This window comes from Ochlerotatus camptorhynchus, unplaced genomic scaffold, assembly GCF_037179485.1.
Source record: "Ochlerotatus camptorhynchus isolate MF236.1 unplaced genomic scaffold, CSIRO-AGI_Acam_v1.1 ptg000105l, whole genome shotgun sequence".
Classification (NCBI taxonomy): domain Eukaryota; kingdom Metazoa; phylum Arthropoda; class Insecta; order Diptera; family Culicidae; genus Ochlerotatus; species Ochlerotatus camptorhynchus.
This window is the reverse complement of record NW_027040595.1, coordinates 4315299-4339039: the sequence shown is the minus strand read 5'-3', so window position 1 is coordinate 4339039 and position 23741 is coordinate 4315299. Positions and strand designations below refer to the sequence as shown.

At 41.3% G+C, this 23741-nt stretch overlaps 1 protein-coding gene across 1 annotated transcript in view; it reads left to right on the top strand.

Annotated features, from left to right (window-relative positions):
* sty (sprouty) overlaps nucleotides 1–22359 on the top strand; it is a 53365-nt gene extending 31006 nt beyond the window's left edge. Inside the window, exon 2 of the mRNA XM_065219555.1 lies at nucleotides 14745–22359. Coding sequence (XP_065075627.1) covers nucleotides 14824–16665 — 1842 coding nt within the window. The 5' untranslated portion in view covers nucleotides 14745–14823 and the 3' untranslated portion in view covers nucleotides 16666–22359. The remainder of the gene's footprint in view (nucleotides 1–14744) is intronic.
* The last annotated feature ends 1382 nt before the right edge of the window (nucleotides 22360–23741 follow it).

Below are 23741 nucleotides of genomic sequence, written 5' to 3'. Positions count from 1 at the left end.
GCTGCAAAGCGTGGTGCAAGGAGGGTTGTTTTTGCAGCTGTGTGCTGCCTGCCTGATCCTCCGCGAGCAAGGATCGTGGGAATGTGCGTATGCATTTCCTGAATCCTGTCGGGAATTGAGCTTCTTTCTGGTGGTAGCTGCTGTGTGTGTGGTGAAGTGCGTTTGGCCGGTGACAGGTGGTGCTGCGGTGTTTGACGATTTCCGGGTCTGTTTAAAATTGCAGGAATGAGCTTTTCTGAGCGAAGTTGGGATGGAAGAAGATTTGTGCCATTGTACGGTGATACTTAATATATTCGAATTGAATGATTTCGTTGCTCCTGATTTCCTGTGAAGCTAAAATTATTATATTCCGCGTAAAATGTCCAAGAGACTTATCCTAGCTAATCGAAGCTCCTTATCAGCTAAGTCTTTGAATCTCTCTCCTAAGATGTTTCTAAAATCTCGCTCAATCGAATCGCTCTCCAAAAAAATTTTCCCAAAATCTATCTACTCGCATCTTGCTCTATTTTTTTGTTCGATATCTACAATTTCATCAATCTTCTTTCTATCTAATCATCGCCCGCAAATCTCATTTAAGCAAAACAACATCTTCCCTACATTTTTGATACAGTCGCTATGTTGCTTATTAATATAAAGAAAACGCAAAGTGATTTAATTTATTCTAATGTTCTGAAATAAATGACAAAAAATACCCTATTTAAAAGATCACAATAGCTGTCACCCCTTAAGATCTCTACTTTTTCCTGAAGCTTTAGGAACTTTCTTAAAATTTATTAAAGTTAGCATAACTTTCGCGAAGTTCTATGTTCTTCATCTGAGTTCATGAAAATTTCCTGAAGGTCATTTAACTACCCTGTAGTTTTCGGAATTCACCCTTAAAGATCTCAAAGCTTTGAACATTTCTGTAGTTTTCGGAACTTGTCTGAACCGGAAGTTTTTTTTTTTATTTCTCTGGATATATTGGATATTACTAAAACTTTTTGAATACTCCTGAACTCCCACAAAAGCATAACTTACAATTATGCTTTTATGGGCATTGAAGTTTTCAGAATTGCTCCCTGATTTGTTTTGGACTTCCCTAAATTTCTCAGAACTTCTTGTTTTCTGAAATTAATTAAACTGATGAATAATGATCAATGATTGATTATGATTTTTAATATTTTATTTCGCATTTAAGGGCGATAGATATACAATAGATCTAATTATTGGTCGCAGTGGAAAAAAGGCGCAGATTGAATTTACGTTATGTAAGATGTGTACAGCACTTTAAATTTCGAGGTGATAATGAGATAAATCAGAAAGAATAATTCCACAGCGATTCACCTTAAAATCCCCAAATTGCCTTAAAACAGCGCCTAATCTCTCCAAAGTTGACATTCTTAACACCAAATTGGCCATGATCCCCTAAAATGGGTTAACAACCCAACAAACAATTTAAGCTGCAGATCAGCTTATACAGACAAAAAATAGCTGCATAAGGCAATTTTCGGCTGTATAAGCTAGTCTGCAGCTAAAATTGTTAGTTGGGAAACGGTAAAATGGCCTTGAATCCGCCAATAAACGCCAAAATAGTATAAAGGCTACACGACAAAAATGCCCAAAATCGCAAAAAATGAACTTAGAAATATGAAAAGGATCCTCTAAAATGACTCTAAAATCAAAAGCCAAAATAGCGTTGACCCTCTAAATTAAACGATAAACAGCCCCAAAAATAACCTTCAAAACGCTAAAATGACTTTAAAAATGTGAAAATATCGTTCAAACCGCCAAATTGCAATGAAAATCCTTGAAAACGTCTAAAATTACATTATAAATAACAAACGGGTCTAGAATCACTAAAATGGCTTAGAAATGCTTAAATAAAATTAAATGACAATAGTCTCAAAAACACCAAAAATGACATTAGAAATGCCAAAATAGCCTAGATCCACTAAAATTACATTGAAACCGCTGAAGGACGGCAGAATAGGCCTAAAATTGAGCCACTTAAAAATTACCATGGAAACTTCAAAATGGCATGGAATCGCTAAATACTTAACAAAATTATCAATTGAATAGGCGTTGAAACCATACAACCTAAAAAATTCATGAAAACAGCTAAAAAAATCCTAAAATTTTCAGTAGATTCGTAAAGTCATTACCTATTAATTGGTGTATTTGAATTTTAATTTCATCTATAAATGACAAAGTTAGAAGTGTTCAAAACCTAACACCTTTTCATGACGGTCGCAATTTTAGATTTTCGATTTACTCCGCGTTAGACGTAGTCTACGTCAAAAAATGACAAAATGGCTTTAAGAAATTTCAACTATGTGAGCTTCAAAATGTCAAACCGACTTAGAAACACTAAAATTGCTTTAAGGTGATTCCCTGTAACGTCCTTTTTCGTGTTACACTTCGCAATTTCATAAAAATAATAAGGTTTCTGTGAATGCACGTAGCTGAAACTACTACTTGTTGTTTGCTGCGGAGAAGCAAGCAATGTCTGAAATTTCCAGGTGTAGATCTTGAGTTGTGTGCTCTTTAAAATGCGAGGTGTGATGGAAAAATTGACTCTACACGGAAACACCTTAAAATACGCCATAATAAAACTAAAATTCAATGGTAAAAATATCCCTATAAACACCAAAAATTACCTAGAACCACCAAAACGGTCTACAATCGTCAAATTGACGTCAAAAACGGTGATCAATTTCCCGAACAAGTTCCAGTCCCTTCCACGAACACTTTAAATGATTCCCCTCCAAATATCATCCGTCCCATCCAGTTGTATCGAACCGGTGATTGACTGCACCGAACGGTCGGAGATTGTGCTCACCTTTTCGAGCGAAGGAGACAAAAAAGTGCACATTCATTCAAATTCCACCCCAAACATCAAGTCCACCAAGTCGCCCGAATCTTCCGAGTCAGTCAGTCAGTCAGTCAGTCAACCACCACCAATTTCAATTCCTACCTCCCTCTCTCTCTCTCTCTCTCTCTCTTTCTCTCTCGCTCGGGCTTCGACGAGTGGAATGAGATGAACGTTTCATTCTTGATTTCGGTGAGCCTTCGCCGTTCGTTTCTCGGGCTAAAGCGAAATCCTCTTCAACGGAATTTCATTGATCGCTGCAGCGCTTGACTTGGCCGATTGTTGTTACCTGCAACCGGGGGTGGTGTTTAGAAGCAGGTAAATTTTGGCACCTTTTACCGAGTCCAACTGTGCGCTCTCGAGAGCACATCGAATGCGATTCCTGTCCGCTGTCGTTCGCTCGGCCGGGTGCTATTGATCCCTTTGTTCTCCGTCAAGTACCTCGGTCATTGTTTTGTTCGACGATCCGGCTCTTTTCGCTCTGCAACACCCCCCGAATGTTGGTATGTTTGTTTATGACCCTCTTCTCGGAGATTGGGATAGTCAAGTTCGTAGCAATTATGACTATTATTAGGCAAATGAATTCTGGTGGGTGTAACCTCAAAACTCTCTTGAACCTCAATCGATGTTCCCGGCTTCGAACAAGTGCAAAATTGTACTTGTCTTAAACGTTGCGTACTGAAAAAAGTCTTCCTCGATCTTAAAGGGACGAACGGGAGGGAAAGGAGAAGAGATAATTTTTACGACTTGACACATAGTGGGTCTTCTCCTGTGTCTCCGGTTCGAAGCTGGTTTTCGAAGTTTCCTGCCCTGCCTAGGTCGTACCATTTGATACCCTCGCTAAGCTAGGGACCACCTGATCCAACATAAACTCACTCATCCTCGGGCAGAATGTGTGTAATAAAACACGACCGAGCCCGAAGGGGGAACGACGGAGAAGAAAACCTGATCATCTGTCCCTGCCACAACCGCGTCGACCACTGACCAGGGAAAAATGGGTATCGATTTCAACCTGATCTTCGGACGCGTCCCAAAAATTAAAGCCGTTGATGCAGTGAAGCAGGGTCCGTTCGCACAGCTTGGTGCGAAAGTTCCCGAACGAAGGTCACCGCACGGCGAGGTTCCCGAAACCCCCATCCGGCAGTGTTAACCATCTCCAAAGGAGGTCACGCAGCACCAGCAACAACAACGCAGAAGCCAAACCGGAGACCTAAAATTTAAGCTTTTCAAATCGGATAAAATCTGTCGATCATCAAATTAAATTAGATTTACGCACCCGTCCTGCACGGCGCATTGCTGCTATGCCTCCACCCCTCCTCATCCTTTCACGCATCATTCGGGGTGAAAGGAGCTCCTACCAGAGGACGCACGGGGCTCTACTCGGGTCGTATTGCGTGCTGCTGCTGTTGTTGTTGTTGTCATTCGGCCGCTCCAAAACCGGGACGGATTCAGGGAGAAAGAAATCCCATCTCGATCATCATCATTCGTAATTATGTCCGTGTGCGCTCTACAGCTGGTACGCAGCTGGTGATCGTGTGGGTTGCGAAGACGGGGCCGGCGAAGGGGTGCAACCTCAGTTCAGTGACTACGGTGCGCACACTCGGCGGAATCCCCTTGCACGATGTCGCTTTTCGGAACGCGCGAACGTAACAACAGAAGCTGCAACGATCCCTTCTTGTGGCTCTTCCCCGCACGTCTCGCGATCACGAGTCACTATACGTGTATGATACAAACATAGCGGAGACAACGACGACGACGACGACAACGACTGGACCAGGCTCGACCACTTCGGACGATCAAGACCAAGCCAAGAAGATCATGAAGCAGTGTGTATAAAAAACGACTGAAAATGAACGAAGGAATAAAAGTTGTTATTACACTCTCCACCATAACGACGACGACGACGACGACCAGTGCCCGGGTTTTCGAGAAACAGGTCGACCGCGAACTCTCGTGCATCGATGGGCAGGAGGAATGGGGAGTCAAAGAAAGCACCTTCCTTGGCGAATGATGGCAGTGGCGCGGATGAAAGGAAAAGAAAGAAAACAACAAAACAACATCACGAATCTGTGGGTACGACCGACGACGGTGATGGAAGATGGATGGCGAGGGATAAGGGCGCGTACCAACATCGGATGGATGAATCTCGGTGGATGGATGGATGGATGGATGGGTGGATGGATGGACATGCGGCCAGCTGGTGGGTTGAGGGGCTTCTCCGCGCGCCAAGGTTGTCGACCTCTGACTCGCACTTTTGCAGCGAGAGCACCGCGAGTTTGGGCGGATTCGGAAGAGTCTGCTGCCCGAGATGGAAGGAAGTTGCGGGATGTTTCCGTTTTTTTTTTTTTTGGTGATTATTAGCGCGGCAGTTGGGGAGCAGAAAATTTGAGGGAATTCGACGGACGAATCATCTTTCTATAACAAATGATGAAATTAATCTTCATCTATATTTCAAAAGGGTGAAACTGCTTTCGTAAACAATGGCTTTAGCCATCGATTGCTTGCAAATTAAAGCTCATATATGCAATCTAACAACACCTTCAAGTAGGGGAATGTTTCCTTCGCCAGTTTGTTTGACGGAGTGAGCTTTTCTTTGTTAACTGTTCAATTGAGTTGACGTAATGACTAATGTTTTGATTTTCAGACATTCAATAAAATCTGGTCCCAACATCTTGACTTTTGTACTTTGTAATGTTGCAAGTTTTCTAAGCCCTTGACAAGCTCTTGACATTTTTCAAAGACAATAAATTTGAAGATGCCTGGTAGCTTTAGAATTTGTCCAAACATGTTGCAGAGTTTTTTTTTTTTCAAAGTCTATTGCATTGTACTGTATTTTTCTCCGGACTTCTGGAACCAAGAAATGTCCTTATTTTAGAAACATAAAATTTCATGATTGACCATAAAATGTTTTATATGTTTCAATAGCATTCAAATGTTTCTAGGACTGTGAACTTACATTACATTCTATATCTATATATATATATATATTTTACCAGGCAGCACAATTTTCTAAACTTGTATGTCTTAGAGATCCTAGTCCTAGACGCATGTAAAATTGTCTATGTTTGCGATTGTTCCTTCTTGGAAAATATTCCTCGTTCCAGAATAATGAGTTTTTTTTTTCTGAGACTGTGATCTTGAAAAGTTCTCTAGGTCCAAGAGTTATGGTTTTTTGTTCTTGCATGATTGATGTGATTGATGTGAAATCCTTGCGAATTGATTTGTCTTTAAATTGTTAATAGTCCGAGTCTCTGACTTTTTTCTTTTTTGCCTCATTTTTTCATTCTAATCACCAATTTGTGAACTGAACTTGTCAACTAATCAACTTGTTTATGGAGCCAACATGTTTCGAACGATACACTTCAATTTATCATCCTTAAAATTACGATCATTGGCGGCCAAAACGAAATGGCTTTTCTCGGGACATCCCGGGATTTGGATAATGCTTTTTATCATGTGATTAGATCTGTATCAGAATGCTGTTTTTGTTAAATGATACCTACATAACGATCCCTTCCTTCTCCTGAAATCCTCTTCTGGTTTCCAGGAAGCTTTTTTTTTTATTTTCCCCTTGGAAGTACTTTGACATTGTTTGGAAATTTCTCCTATTTTATACAAAAACTTCTTTCAACTATCATTGCAAGAGTTTTTTCAATTTTTTCAATAAAAATTTCCTTTGAATTTCTCTCATATTTTTTCTGGTTTCTCCTGAAAAATATTGATCGTCTAAATTAGAATGTTTTTTGACTTCATCCGGAAAAATCTTCCGTTTTCTATTTTTCTTTTAACTCTCCCCAAGTTTTTATCGCCAGGCAATGTCTGTCTTCTGACATACTAGAAGTTTCTTCTTACTGCCCCAAAACCTTTCTGGCTTATGGTGGAAGATTCTTCCGAATTTCTACTAAAGTAACCTTCAAAGTATATCAAGATGTTTCTTTTTGCTTCCGTTTTCTCCAAGAATTTTCTTTTGAGTTCGCCAAGAAAGTATCTACTTGCCCGAAGGTTTATCCCAACTTATACTCCGTGGTTCTTCTAGCTTTCCCTGTAACTGTCTTTCATTTTCCCGAGAGGATGCAGCCGACTTTTATCGAAAGACTCTTTCCACTTCCCTAGAAAGATTCTTACGACTTATTCTGGGACAGTCCTACAAATCCCCTAGAAGTCTTTCCGACTGTTGCTGGAAGTTCCACCAGACTTTTCTTGGATTTTTTTTTTAAACTTTCCCCGAAAGTTTTTCCTGACTTCCTCTCCAAAAAAATATTTATTTTCTGCTAGAATTACCTTCTGTCTTCCTTCAAAAGCTTTTTTTTTCAGACTTATCCCCGAATTTTATTTCATATTCCCGTGATATTTAAACTTCGAATTTATTTTGTGAACAAAAGGTATTTCCCGGAAATCCTAATCGAATTCCCGGGAATCAGGATGGTTAATTTCTCAGGAATAGTTAATTGGGATGACCCGGGTTGGAAACACTAATTCGAAGCTACATTTATGGTTCATGACACTCTGGTTACTCAATTCATTGTGGACATGTTTCGAATATGCCAATTTACTCTATGACACCAATAATTAATCTGTTAGTAAAAACTGTGTTCGCGATTAGTAACAAATTGTAAATCTGGCTATTTTTTTTGTAAACTGTACCAAAAATAAAACACTGACATATGTACGGGTTCTACTTTTTCGAAAACCTGTTAATGGGATCCTTAAATCATTTATTTTATTTTAAAGTGGCATGAAAAATGCTCATGATGGCTTGTGAGAATCACATTAGGCAATGGTTGTCAGGATAAGTTCATTTGATTACATCATGGTTTCACCGGAGCAAGCACGTGTTGACCGGAAGAGTACCCCGAAAGAATGTAAAATCAAAAAAAAAAATGGAAATTCTCCAAAAAGTTCCTTGTCTGGCAAGTAATCTGCAGAAAAGCGAAACTTTCGTTACTTCTGGGACCATGAACCAGCAAAGAGACTACTGCCATTTCTGGAGCAGCATGAGGTGGATTGCCTATTCTGGCCGGACTTGGCAAGCTGCCACAACAAAAATTCCACCAAACATTATCATTTAATAACAAGGCCTGTACGAATTCGGATCAAATTATCTGATTTTCTGATTTTCACCGATTTTTTAACTTTTACCGGACAAATACGCAGTTCAAAAATTACCGAACAGCGGGAGTCTGGATTTAACAGCGACAACGACGAATGAATTTCCTTGCATAACCACTGATTTCAAATTTGGGACTGTACAAAATGTATTAGACAGCATGTTGTTCTCATGTACTCGAGAGTCATTTGGTATAATAGTTAAAAGGTTACTACTGTTTATGTGTGTGTCATTTGGAAATTGATAGGAATGTGATGACGTGATACTCGCGTTGTTGGAGGCCGCGAAATCCTCTGTACTTCTACGATAAATCACTGGGAAGTTGAATAAAACGGTTGGGTTTGCAGCGTGGTTCGTGTTGGTTAACGATACACTGAATTCAAAGGTGAATGTTTCAATGTGAAGGATCCTGGAAATGAACCCACACTGCTTAGTAGGAAAAAAAACGGTCGCCAATAGAACAACGAGCCCCTCACATTACAACTCACCGTTTATGATCGAGTTGATGTTTCTTAAATTAAGTCCCAGCAGAGCCCAGCTTCATCAACTCATAAGAATCGATTTATCAAAGCTCAAAATTACGAACGATTGTCAGCTTCTGCATCTTTCTGAGAAATGATTTTCGGTTTCTGAAGCTTAGAAGAATCGATTTTCAGCTTTTGCAACTTATCAGAAACAATTTTCGGCTTCTGAAACTTATAAAAAACGGTTGTTTGCTTCTGCAACTTAGAAGAAACTATTATCAGCTCCTGTAATTTATAAAGAACGAATTTGGGCTTATGCAACTTATAATGAAACAAAATTGGGTCCCTTAGACTTATGAGCAGCGATGGAAAAGTTCACAAAAATCAGTATGACTCACGGTTTTCTCTCTTGGTAGTCTTCGTGAAATATCGTGATCTTTTCCTACGCTGCTTACGAGAAACGATTTTCGGCGCCTGCAACTTAGAAGAAACGATTTTTGGCTTCAGAAACGTATAAGGAATGATTTTCAGCTTCTACAACTTATAAGATACGCTTATGCAACTAATGAGAAAGGATTTTCGGCTTCTGAAGCTAATAAGTAATTTTCGGCACTAAGAAGAAACGGTTGTTGGTTGGGTCGGTTAAGGAATGGGCCTACCTTAGCTCAGTCGCTAAAGGCGCAGCTACAAATCAAGACCATGCTGGAGGTGGCTGGGCTCGAATCCCGGTCATGTCTAGAAATGTTTCGGGTTGGTAAATTTCTCAACTTCTCTGGGTACTTGCCACACAATTATACTAATGCAAAAATGGTACAAGCATCGAAAGCTTTCAATTAATAATTGTGGAAAGGCATCTAGGACATTGCAATAAGCTTGAAATGCGAGGAAGAACTTAAAACGAACGATTTTCGGAATCTGAAACTTAGGAACGATTACCAATCGGGTCAGTTCAGTTAATCGAATGGATAAATTTACATATTTTTCCAGCATCATTTGCATTATTTTGTAACGTTAAGGGCATAGTGCGCAGAGTCCACAAATTAATGTTCAATTTTCTAAAGCACTACAGCACATTCATGTCAAATACCGTTTCAGATTTTACCTCTCAGAATTCATAAAACTTTGCATAATTCGGTTCTTTAATTTTTAAAACTATATGGTTTATGATACATTATCTGAAAAAGCTTCGTTTTCTGAGCCCAACGATACATTTTTTTCGATCCCGTAGATTTTTATCTCGATTTTTAAATCAAGATTTAAAGCAAAATAATAACTTCGCTTTTTGACACTAAAGCCAACTAAAAGTAATGACGTTTGTACGTACTACGGGGTGGGACACGGAATGCTAAAGAAATTAATCGGTAAAGCAAAGATCGATTACATTAGTATTGCGACTGACATGAAGGTGACACATTCTGATTTAAATTTCACTTTCCTTGCGGAATAATGATCTGATGAATTATTTCGTTAGGTAATTTTGACGGTTTTTGCAAAACTATAGTTTTGGATGCATTTTAACAACATGAAAACTAAGTATTGTTGTTTAAAATCGTTTGACGGCACCACGCTATGATCTCAAAATTTAACAAATTACACCACACTTTTGGGAATAATACTCAAAAATCCTTTTCCGTTCTCTTTTCAGCGGCGTACCAGCCTCCGTATTTTTTTTAGGAATTTGTTCTGTTTGTTTAAGTTTGTTTTTTTTTTTTTTTTTTTTTTGTTGAAGACTAATTTTCAAACGTGGTAATGCATCACAAACGAGTGCCCTTTCTACCAGCGCTCATCAGTTTGATGTGTACACAGCACATAATACGTAATGTAATGTCTTGTTCAGACTACAGGGTTATAACATGCTACAAGAGTGTTATAATAATTATCAACACATAAAACGTCATCAAGATAACCTTGTAATAATTACGTAACAAATGGAATGACGAATGTGTGGCTGTTTGGATTTAATAAATATTCATCAACTCTTCTCAACTTTTTTTTATACCAAAATTTGCGCTATTTTATTTTTTATTTTTGTAAAGCATTCCAGTTTCCAACTACTTTGTCTCAGACGTCATGCTGGATTAGAAAAGCCGTTTTCATGCTATGATTTATTGAAAAATACAAAATACGCCATTTTGAAATCTTAGGCGCGATTCAAAATAAGCGAATTACAGTACAAACTTGGTTTATTGCTCATGGCGAATAATTATGCAACCTTTCATGGAATTCTAAGAGGTTAAAGTTTCCGAGCAGGTGAAAACAACTAATGAATACCTAATTCTGACCTGATGCCAAAAGTTGGTATTGACCAGCATGACAGAAGAGGTTAAATACCGAAGAATAATACCAAAAACTGAATGCAAAATACTTTGTAAATAGCTAAAATTGATACTTGCATACCTAGAGAATACCTGTGTGGCATTTGTTTTGGTATTGCATTTGAATAATTTGGCATTGGAATGGTACAGTGGGAATTTTTTTTTTGTTTTATTTTTGGTCAGGCTCATCCATAATAATTTAAGGTATCTAGATATTTGATCCTGCTTAGGTTGGGTATCAGATTCAAATGTCTGATTTGTTTTTTTTTTTAATTTTGAACCAACAGTGAGATCCTTCAGAAATAAGCTTAACAGCTTAAGATGAGTCGTTGTTTACCAACAAATCTATTCACATATGTTTAAGGTTAGATTCGATTCGAAAACACGGACACACTTAAGGCAACACGCGTCGTCATCGTGTCGCATCGCATCGCACTCTGCGACAACGTGAACGGAATCGCTAAATCTGCCATACAAATTAAAAATAAATCAAATATCACTGACTGACGCCACTTTAATAAGAAAATTACGGTCTAAATTATTGCCGAGCCTTGCATCAGAGCTCAGCGACGGCAAAGTGCATGTTTGCAGCAGTGTTGCCACCTATACAGATTCGTCTGCAAAAGTTTTCTTTCTTTAGTTTTTTTTTTTTAATTTTCCAATACAGATTTTTTTTTAACTTGCCAACTTTTACGCAGGTAAAAGACTCTTGAAGCGAAAAATTTGGCAACACTGCCCGCATGCGGAACCATCGTCGTCGTCAACACGGTAGCTCAACCGAGCGCGGTCCTACACCGGTGTATGGGAGAAAGATGGCGCGCGGTCGCCGCGGCGGAGACGATTATGATTGGAAACCAGTTCTTCTTGTTCAGGCGCGGGACACGGGGAACTGAGAAGAGCGAAAACGGGAGAGCTGAGTGGTATCTTGGTTCATTGTTGTTGATGTTGTTGTGTGTCGCTTTAATGAAGGAAAATAAAACTATAATATTAATTTACATAGTTTCACCTTAACGCGCTCGCTCGCAGGAGGCTGTGGTGGTCGATCTGTGGCGATAGATCCCGAAAAATGCGTCTACCCGCCGGGGTGCGCGCTGAACGGCAAACGAGTGGCGGTGGTGGTGGTGGTGGCGGGATTTGCTCGATGGGCACGTGCTGGCGGGGGAACTTTTTTGCATGAATGAATGAATGAATATTTTCGTCTCTTTGCTATGGTCCCTCGGGGCGTGCGAGCAGTATACTTGGTTTCGCGATTTTTTTTTTTTTTGTCGTGGTTCGTTTGTCATTGCTCTCACTCACGGTGCTGATGATTGCTGCTGTTCCTTGACGGGTACGAATATCGGTGTAGGTAGGCCATGGCCTTTGTAATTTGTGAAGGCGGGATAGGTGGCGGGCAGTGATGTTGAAATTCTATGGAAAACAGATCAATTCTAAAACGAGTATTTCCCATCAAAAAATGCTCAAGCAAGTCTCGCCTGCCCGGCATGATCGCTTTTTCTCGTGTTTATTTTTAACCACACGGCTAAAAATACCATCAAAGAGTAGGTACTTACACCTGCATCCGAAGCATCCCTCCCGGTCTGGCAGAAACCTTCTCCGATGTTCGGTCTGAGGAAAGCTAAGTGGAATTTCCCATCCTACGTCAATGGACTTTTTTTCTCGATTTTTTCAGCTCATTTCGACAAACAGAGCGATAGAGAGAGGGATAGGAGGAGCACAGACGCTTGACGCCTACGCTCCGAAAATAAATCCGAATCGGGCAAACGGATGATGCGTTCCTAAATATTTTTTTTTTCTCTTTCCAATAGCAGTTGATGGGTCAGAGAAAATAAATACCCGCCAGAGTTCATCGCCGCAGTAGACAGGTGCCACGTTTGTTCCTCACCTGGACGACGACGACGATGACAGTATGCGGGGGCGTCCTCAAGTGCGCCCCTATTCTTCCGATGACCTTCGCACTCACACACGTCAGTCAGTCAGATACGCTATAAGAAGGGGCGAACGCCCACGCGCGCTTTTTCGTCCATTTTTGCTTCCCAAGTGTGCTGCCTTGCACGTCGTCCCCTCACGGATGTCCAACTTATGTCAAAACTGTCGCCGGTCGTGGGTTTTTATTCGCCCGTCAGTAGGTATATATCTTTTATTTGGCTTCAAACTAACTCCGGGCGAGCCATACAGTCGTAGCTCTTCAACGCCGCCCACATGGGCGAGTTCTGTTCGGCTCGGAGGCAGAGGTAGAGGCACGTGCCCACATCAGTTCGTTGGTTGGACAGACTCGCGCTGAAGAGATAGAGAAAGTGCTTCAGCAAATATGTTACCCCGGTTGAAGGTATACATCACATTTGACACTTAACAGAAATCATCGTGACCGTAACTGAATGCACGCCTATATAGAAGTTAGTTTATTCTCCTAAACATCGCACAGCACCGTAAGCCACGACTTCATGGATCACGGAAGCAATTTTCCAGTCCCGTGCAGTTGATATTTTCCGTCTCACTTCTTTTGCTGGATGGAGCTCTGCGAAATGTAGTCCGCCGCATGCTATAATTTGCTTCCAAGAAATACCTTGCCAACTAGATCGACCGCCGCAGCAGTAGTCAGAAATGTGTGGCAACTCACTAATTGCAGCTCGTTTCATATACGCGATCACTGCGATCATCAATAGGGCATATGTACCACTGCTAGTAGCCGGAGCTCCACGCAAAAGAGCACGAGTGAGTGAGTGAGTGAGTGAATGTGTATTTGACGGCTATTTGGGTTAACTGAACATGTGTTTTTCTATCGCAAAGTTCGCTTCCCGCTGAGCGCTCTCAACATGTCACAATTGTTATCGCTTTGTCCGTTCGTTGGCATCCCAAACGTAGGCATGCTATGCTGCTATGTATGCCAAACATTCATTCACAGGGTGATGTATTTTTAGCCGGGCGGCTCCGCTCCGTCCGTTTATTTCGTTCGATTCCGCACACTTCTGGAGCTCTCAATTTCAATTTCATTTCGAATCTCGCGGTCGGCTAATGCTGAAACCGGAAGCCATGACGATCGTCACCGCCCCGATCGCAGTCGCAAATGTGTGACACACATTGTGCGAAATGTAGATCAGTAGAAGAGAACTAATTTCGTCGCCCGGGTATGACTTGACGAAAAACGGTTTTATTTATTCATTATCTCAACGAAACTATCTTCGAGGAGACGACGGGCAATGCGACAAGACGCGCAGCCAGCAATATCCCTGACGCCAGTGTAATCAACAACAACAACTCATCGTCTCTATCGTCGTCGTCGTCGTCGTCGTCGCACGCACACCTAAGAAAAAAAAATAAAAAATAAAAATACCGGACAGTCAGCATTCCATTCGAAACGAACAAACGAATGGCCGAAAAAAAGGCAATCGGAGAAGAATTAGCAGCGTAGTCCCGGGGAATAAAATTCTAAGCATTCGTAGAATTCTTTGTTCTTCTTCGCCACTCTTTCTCCACCGTGCACAGTCAGTCAGTCGGCCGGCAGACAGTCCATTGACATTGATCATCATCGAACGATTCGATCGCATCAGCCACCGAGCTTTGCCCAGATTAAAATGTAAACACAACGTTAAGTGATCTTTTGCTTGCAGTTTGGCAGCACTGCCAGCTGATCGATTTGTCATTTTAGCCATTTATTGGGTGTCGTTTTTCGGCTGACTCAAGTTTTTTTTTTTTACTGCCATAAACCATGTTCCCTCGGCAAACTGAATGAAACCCAATATATGTATATATCTCTCGGGGAGGTTCGAATCGCCCGCTGACCAACAGACTGAGACGCGATATCAGTCAGTAATCGATTTCGTCTCTGTTTACTTGTCTCTCCGATGTGTGTTGATTTCGCCTGGGCGGCGCGCAGTAATGGACGGACAACCGCGGAGCCGTTATCGGTCATAACGAAACTGCTGCCGCGTTGTCCGCCGCCACCATGATTTACGGCAACCACAAAACACTAATGAATGTCTTTTCGTTTCTCTGTGATTTCTCTCTTGCAGAAGGCGATTAAAACGATGACGGATCTTGGTGGACCACGGCTGAAGACAACACATCGAAGCCGCTAGTGTAACGAGCTACATGGATCGCAGAAATGGCGGCGATCCTTTGGCGCCTCCTCGGCCCCCTAAGTCTCTGCCCCGTGTCCATCGTCCCCGGGCTCCCGAGCCGACCATAATGAGCGCCCAAGTCGCTGCCGACAGCAACCAATCTACAGCTATCAACAGCGCTAATACGACGATCAGTACGACTACGAATCGAAGTCTCAATAACGTACCGCAACTGTCACCAAAACCTAGGAATCTAAGCTCTTCCAGTTCCCCTGCACGTAACCTTAGTAGCAATATTAGTTCATCAATTCCACCGCCGTTGCCACCGGCGCCGCAGATTGCACCCCTGACGCCACTTCACACGCGAAGCAGTAGCAACAGCAGCAGCCTCAGCAGTAGTAGTCACCATCTTCAGCATCATCATCCGCAACATACGACGAGCCACCACCATCTTCCTAGTAGTAATAACGTTAGTAATAGTCTAGCCCAGCCAGCAAGTACCTTCTCGCGACGACGTCCACCGGCAGCTTTACCAACCATCTCGATACCGAGCATTTTGAACCCCAGCATAGAGACGACCGCGTCGAACACGACGACAACGTCCGCCTCATCCCCGGTCACCCTGGCTGCACCTAGACCAGAGAACGAAAGGCTTACTAACGAGTATGTCGATACGCCGTTTAGTAGACTGTCACCTGCATCGAACCGTCAGCGGGGTCAGCATGTTGTTGGATCCGCGACGACCACCGGGACGGCGGCGGCGGCAGCGTTGGTGGCAACGGCTACGACGCCGGGTGCGGTCAGTCCCGCCGACCAGCACCGACAACTATCAGTATCGCAAACCAATAATCGATTACATTCGCCTAGCCCTAACCCTAGTAGCAATAGTACAACGGTGTCGACCCTCGGTAAGCCAATTGGATCCACGGCGACGACCACGACGCTGCACAGCAGCAATAGGAATTTTAACAATAACACCATCAACACTAGGCCAAATCAATTACCATTGGGACACACGACGGCGGCGACGACGACGACAACTACGGCAACGACCGGCATGCCCCTGTCCGGCAGTGGTGCGCCTACGATACAGTCAACTACATTGCCAATTACCAAACAACCAGTATCAAACACTTTTAGCAAAGACTCACCGGCAGCCGGTCTGCACGAGCTTGACATCGACCTGCACCCGTCGAATGGTGATCTACTTAATTCCATCACCTGTCCTCAGTGTAAAAAGTGTCGATGCGAAGAATGCCAACGGCCACGGCAGTTGCCCTCTCGGTGGCTTTGCGATAAGACCTGTCTCTGCAGTGCGGAGACGATCATCGACTACGCGTCGTGCCTGTGCTGCGTCAAGGCCCTATTCTACCACTGTTCCAAGGATCACGAGCTGGAGCGCGAAACCGACACGGTATCCTGTGCGGACGATCCATGCTCCTGTGTTCCCCATAAGCGAACGACCCGGTGGGGCTGCCTGGCAGCCCTGTCGCTACCACTACCCTGCCTCCTGTGCTACTGGCCAATGCGGGGTTGTGTCGCCGTCTGTGCGAAATGCTACGCTAAACATTCCCGACACGGTTGCCGCTGTCAGTCGCAGAACAGTAGCAGTCTCGCCGGTAGTATCCTCGGTGGAACCGGCCTGGGCGGTGGTGGTCTCGGCGGTGGTAACGGTGGCTCCCACGGTGGCAACGGTAACCTCGATCACGGTAGCAATATCAGCAGCAAATTCTCAGCCGTCAACAGTACTAGCCCGTTCGGCAAGGGACACCACCACCATCATCATCATCATAGTCACCACCATCATCATCATCATCATTCGGGCGATCTTACACCCGAAAAACGCCTGCTCGATTCCAGCCCGGAGTACTGATATATGCTGTATCTGTAAGCGAGCAACGAAGGGGGCGGCAGCTGCTGCCATTTTCGAGAAACGAGGCCCGCTGGCAGAGATCACGATCGCATCCGGCGTTCAACGGTAAACAATAGTAGTAGTAATAATAATAAACTCGGCGAGCGCACCAGACAATGCACGCGCGTATTCTGTGGCTATATAGAAAAAAGATAGATAGACAGACAGAGAGAGAGCGAGAGAAGCAGAAGCAAATGAGCAAAAGCGAATTGGAAGCATATATAGGAACGGGAGAAATGTTTTTTAATTATAATTTAACCAAAGACTGCAGACTATTATTGAGTTATGTTTTTTGATATAAATAATGTATTTTTTTTTCGTGTAATGCAAGCAAAACGAAACGATGCGGAGGAAGCAAAACTGTAAATTATTCGCTAATATACGGGCTTGAATATTTTGTAACGATGATTGCCGATACATACCGATCGAGGAAGAAAAGTCGAATTAGAGTCAAACTACACACAAAACTACAACTACTACTATTACACTACCTTCCTATTACTACTGCTAGGTTTCGTTACAAAAATCAATACAGCTACAGTTACTAAAGAAATTCGAGGAGGAGCAGGCGGTAGATGCATTAGGACGCGGGAAAAATAACTAATTTATTCTAACTGTATACAATTTTTATGGCAAACAAATCAAGTCTCTCAATTTTCCAGAGAGGATCATTTTTTTTTTAATTGAGTCGAGGACGCGTGCGGATTGCAGTGGGGACCCCGGGGGCGACAGGTATATAATAGCGGAATGCACGCGTTCGCTGCTCCGTAGGGAATTAGATAGGACATTTTCCAAATGGTTGGACGACCGAAGAACGGCGGGATCGAGTGAGTGAGACAGAGAGAGAGCGAGGAAAAGAGCGCGAGCGAGTATCATAATCGTTGTTTTGTTCATATGCGTAATTTATTTCCTACCTGAAGTTTTGTTTTAAGCAAACAAGTGTACGGAAAAATGGAAGTGTACGACTGTTTTCCCGGTATTTTAGAAATATCGGGGGAAATGCGAGAAAATATATTCTGAGTGCGCAAACCAAACGCCGGTTACAGGAGGTTAGGCCGACTGCAAGAAGAGGGAACTGCAAGAGAATTCTAGGAAAACAAATGAACGAGAGTTGAACAAAATCATGTAAATATCTTATACATATTTATCCAAAAAAAACGACTAATTTAATGTAGGGAGCCTCTGCGGCAAGCAAAGAAACTATTTTCTTAAAAAAATGAGTACGTTTGATGAAGGATGTATATAGACCGTTAGGAGGAGAATCGCAAAGAAAAGGAAAAAGGAAAAGAGATGATAAGCATATTTATATTTAAAAACACGCGAAAGAACCACTGAAAAAAAAAAACTGTAATATATTTTTGGGAGCGTTCTAGTTGAGTCTGTTGTGGCCAAGTGTGCGCGTGCGGTGAGAAAGAGCGAGTGTTCCACGTGAGCAGAGTGTCTGGGAAGCGGGCGAATGCAAACGTGTGTTATTCTTCTGTGTAAATATTTACCTCACAGGAATGAAAAAAAGGAAAGAAAGCAAGAATGAAAACAAATCAGCATTATCCGGTATGAGCTAATTGTATTTCAGACAAAAACAAAATTCACAGCCAGGAACGAAACGAGGAAAATACATACAGACATACACAAATGCGGACACAGAAAAATTTCCGAAAAAATAAGAACAGAAAAATAGATTCAAAACAAAAGAGCTTTTGTTGCGGTTGGTGGCTTCGTTTGGGACGAGGGGGACCCCTTACATCTCCGATCTACGTGTGAACTGATTAAAAATCGAAAAATATGCACGTTTCCAATCGCTCCGAAGAGAATCCAAAGGTTCGCCGAGTGTGGTTCACGCGGTCATTCTTGCAGCGTCAGTAAATCCAGTCACGGCCCTGATCAGGGGCGAAAAAAAAATCGGTTCATTGTTATTTAAATTGATAAAAGCGCTGATTAAAGTGGTGCATTCACACCACCATGCATGATCCCGTCTCCAAAGCGATCGCATGTATGTGTGCGATCCGAGGGGCTCTTCGATGCTTGCCGCCGAGTGTCAATCGATCGAAGCTCATTCAAGGCATTTCGTTGATCGCTGAGGGGCTTGACTGCACCGCTTGACAAAATATGTATGTACACACATTGGAATCCGCTTAATATGGCTATGTAAAGTGAGTGGATTCACCAGCGCACGCGGTCTGTGCGGACGGGAAATATTTATTCGTTGGTGATAACCTATATGGTTGCAAGTGAACATAAATAACAGATAATAATATTTCTTCAGCCGCTGGAACTGGGTGCACGAACGGAGCCAGAGGGAGAGAACAGCAGTTCGTAACCGCATTGACGGCGGGAACAAAAAATAAAGAAGGCACATATTTTACAACTTCCTTCTCGAACGAGAAATTTGTTACACGCAAAACATACATATTTATTTCCTATACAATCTTCGATGTTCATTAGATGAAATTTATTAATTTTTGCACAAACATCAACATTCCTGGAGAGCGAGAGAGACGAGCTGAAAAATCCCGCTGATGATTCTGCTCACGGCCTACTCTTCCTGGAAGTCGAAAATAATCGATTTCCATTCTCAAACTGATTCTTTCAGCACATGAGCTTCTTCTTCCCGGCTCATTTCCTGATAAATATGAATTGTGAAGCGAAACGAATCAATAAAGGCCTGGCAGCATGAAGAGAACAAAATCAGAACCATCTGTTTTACGGGTCTCGAAAAAAAGGAATGCTATCTTTTTTCTTTTCTTTTTTTTTCAGGAGAACTCCTTTTTATTCCCCGCTCACTATGACCCTGGCAAATGTCGATTTTCTGAAAGGGAAATTATGTTTTCTTTTATTTTTCGGGAATCCGAGACCAAATATTTTCGAGGGTCGTCCGAAAATCGAGCACGACGTTCACCGTCACCGGTGATCGCATGAAATGGAACCCGAATCCCGACCGTATGGCGTAATCCAAGCTTGCCATGCTTCTTTTTTTAACCTCTGTCTCTCTCTCTCTCTCTCCATTCGTCGTTTTTGAGGTTAGGAACCGATCCGGAGAATCTATACGTGCCCTGCATGCAGCACGATCTTTTTTTATGAATTTCCTGTCTAATTTATCAAGCTATGAAAGTCGTCTCCTCGCTTCGCGAGCTCTCCCTATCTCTTCTTTATTTTTCTTTAAGGGTCCAGTCAGACCGAGATCGTGTGCTACACACGGCGGGTCCCGGTTGCTGCACTGCACGTCGAGAACGTGAGCAAAACGAAAAGAGTAGGAAATCTCAACTCAAGTAGAACATTTATCTTTGGAGATTTCCTCTTTCGAAAGCCGGGAGAGAAAATCCAGCATGCTTTTGAAAACAGGAAACGACTGCCATTTTCATTCATTAAACTTCATTTCTGTCTGAAATGACGAGATGGGTGCGTGAGACTGAACTGTGAATCTCGCGATTGCTCACAGGTTACCTATGACGAATCTATTCGACAGCAGTTGAGCATACCGCCGCCGCCGACGTGATCGTTCTCCGAATATCGAGCGAAAAAAATACGTCGCAATTTCTTTGCCCGTTAGCAGCAGGCCATTTCTCACCCGTTCTCAACAACAACACACGGAATGTGTGACAGAAAAAGCCACGACTGACGCGATAGTTTGCCAAGCCACACGGTCCGATCGTTCTCACTCAAAGTCACATTCCCCCCGCGTTCAATCGTGCCATCTCGCTCATGTTCCCGCCGCATCCGTTTTCATTTCGGTTCAGCTCACCACACTCTCCCGAACACGCTGCCCCCCTCCCCCCCCCCCCCGTCCTTTGCTCATTCATCCCACCCAAAAAAAAAACACACACAAACCGTGTGTGTTTTTATTTCTCGTCTTTTATAAATAAAGTTCATTCATAAAACTTATATTTAAGTTTGATGAAAATAAAACGGATGTTGCAATCTTTCGTGCTAAATTTAAAACGAAAAAACCGCACTTGTGTCATGCCGAGGCAAGCATTTGTGAGCGCTGCTGCGAAGATCGCAAAATGGAAGACCCCTCGTTCAAACCCAAAGCCGCGGCGGCTGCAACACACACACACTCAAACAATGATCGGAGATGGCCCTGATAAAATCTAAATTCCAAAACAAACCGTGCGAACGATCATAGCAAGCGTACCTAATTGAAAAACAAATCGAAAAAAAAACTAAACTAAACAAAAGAACTAATGATGAACATGATCCTTAAAAGTAAATGATACACCAGAAATTTTTAAGTAGCAAAATCTTTTTGAATGATTCGATGGATAAAACAAAAGAAAAACAACGCAGTGTAAACAAAACATAAACCACACGTAGCGAAAAATCAATTGAATTGCCTTAATGTAAACAAAAACCAAAACTTATGACTTTTTGTATGCTCGTCCAAATACCAGTTACGAATTTTCCTCGCATTTGTTTCTGCACTTCTTTCCTTTTGTTAGCGAAGAAGAACGCCTTTGTTGAGATGTTTACTGAAAAACAGATGGAAAATCGCGAAAAAAAAACAAACAAGCAGAAGATTGTAATTTTTTTCTAGGAGCAAAACAAACCGATTAATAGGAAGAAGTTACGATGGTCAAGCCGAAAAAAAATGGTGGTAACAAAGTTGAAATGATTTCGTGTAGGATTTAATTTCCAGTATTATCTAGTCGTGCATTATAATGTAGCAGAAATACAAAAAATATAACTGAAAAAAGATGAAAAACTACGCTAGCAGAACAGGAAAACAGAGAAAAATATTATTCAGTAAGCAGATGACTAAAAACAAAAAAAAAACAGAAAACTAAAACCGAAATAAACACACTATTGATGCGATCCAAAAAAAAAGTTTAAACGAAAAGTCTTTGAGAAACATATTTTGGCCCACATCCGATTTGTTGGTATCGAACTTTTTTTTCAAATCTTTTGACAGTTTTTCGAAGCGGAATTGTTGAAGCAAAATTTTCGGAAGATAGAAGAGAAAAATTCTAAATTTAAAAAAAAAAACCCTTAGACCGCATATGCAGAAATCTAACTTATTTGAAGAAAATAAAATAAAATGTCCAAAATCTCGATGTCAGACAGCAAAAGAAAGCACATATAGAATCTTATCAGCATTAATACAAACTATAAAGTTAAAGGAAAGTGAAGATAATTAAAAAGAAACAACACATGCGCTATATGATATAAAATAAAGTGGAATCATTACATTGTCAACTGTACCTAAGCTGTTATTTTTTAAATAAATGGATGAAGTAAAACAAATATGAACGATGTCAAATATATTCAAATTCCTAACAAGCCTTTAACAAAGTCTCTCATTCAGAAAACCGGTAATTGTTGTTGCACATTGATGGTGAAACATTTGAGCCTACGAAACAGAAGTAAAAATAAAACACAATACTCTCATACTCCTCCCATTAACGACACCGTTACTCTATTTTATTTTTATTATTTAACACGAACTCAACCCTTCCGCGTACACACCCAAACTCACATTCACAAACAAACACACACACACACACACACACATATAAAGCACTAGAAATCATTCTTTGGAATTTCTCATGTTCCCATACGCGTAGCTGCAACATTGTCGACACACACGTAAACGTAAAAAAAAAGCAAAAACTAAATTGTCCAATAATCAGTTAACGTAAGATGGCTTACTAAAAACAAAAACGCTGGAAGAACAGAAAAAAAAAATATGTGTATAACCACTATCAGAACAAAAAATAAAAACAACTGACAGTAAAATATTTGAATAAGAGAAGAAAAGAATGAAGTGTAAATTTATGATTTTTTTGTTCCATTCGGTAGTGGTATGTATGAAGTTGCGCGCTGAGAGGAAAGGAAATATGGACCGACGCGATGCGGATGAAAACTAGAGAGAGGAGAAAGAAAAAAAAAACAAAGTTGAAAAGTATGAAAATTCTACTACATAAACGCCTGTGTAAATTTCTGTACATACTTATATTATTTCTTTTTTGGAAAATTATAATTATTATCTAATGTTAAAAATAATAACAATACGACCAATTTAAAAAAATTAAAACAAACAGTCTTTTCACTTTGTCACAAATTCCACATTCCCCACCGCGGGTCATGATCGGATTTCGCCTGCCGTCGTCGTCATCGTCGTTGTTATGATTCGCCTTTGGTTTTGCTTCTGCTTGTTTTCCGGTGTCCACCTTGGTTCATTTTACTTGGTTTGCTGGAACAAAAATGATGACAGGAAGGTTTGTTTCTTACTATGAAGGTTCGGGAATTCTATGAGAAGCTGTCATTTTGCAGACACAAGAAATAGGGAGCTGCACTGTCGGGTTAACCTCAGTTTTTTGCATTTGGTGGTTGTTTGTTTACATGGATTGTGGAAAAAATAGATTTTTTTTTTATTTTAATTTTAATTCTATTTTTTTTTTTTGATTTTATAGATTTTAACATATCTTTTTTTCATTTTTATTTAAAAACTCGGCTCCACTTGAATAAACTAACAGCGAAGACATCATATCAAGAAGACTGGCAACTTTGCCATAATCCAAGCGACAGATACAATAGCGCTGCGCTTGGAAGCAACGCATAGAAAAATGAGCAAACACACAAACCTTTCTTCTGAGGATGTAATCTTTGCTATCAAATTCGTTCGAATACTTTTGAGCGGCAGATGACACGATTGTATACTGAAACAAATCGACTTGTACCGTTTATTGGATCCATCTTATAACATAGCAATGTCAGCAGATTTATTCATTCTATATGATGATTGATAGGTTCCATTGGATTATCACTTAAAAACTATGACTGCGATATGAAATGATTTCTATCGTAATTTCACATACTTAGTACTTGATACTTGCTTCGAACGTGGTTAGCGATAGGTAAGACGTGAAGTCAACGATTTACATAGTTGAAGATGCTAATTTGAAATAACAGACTGTAGTGGTAATTTTTATACGATAGATGGAGTAGATGAAAGCATAGAGTTGATAGTTCCGTTAGAGTACGGCAGTGTGAAGATTGCATATAGATATTGTAATATTCGTGGTTACATTCGTTTCAGTGTC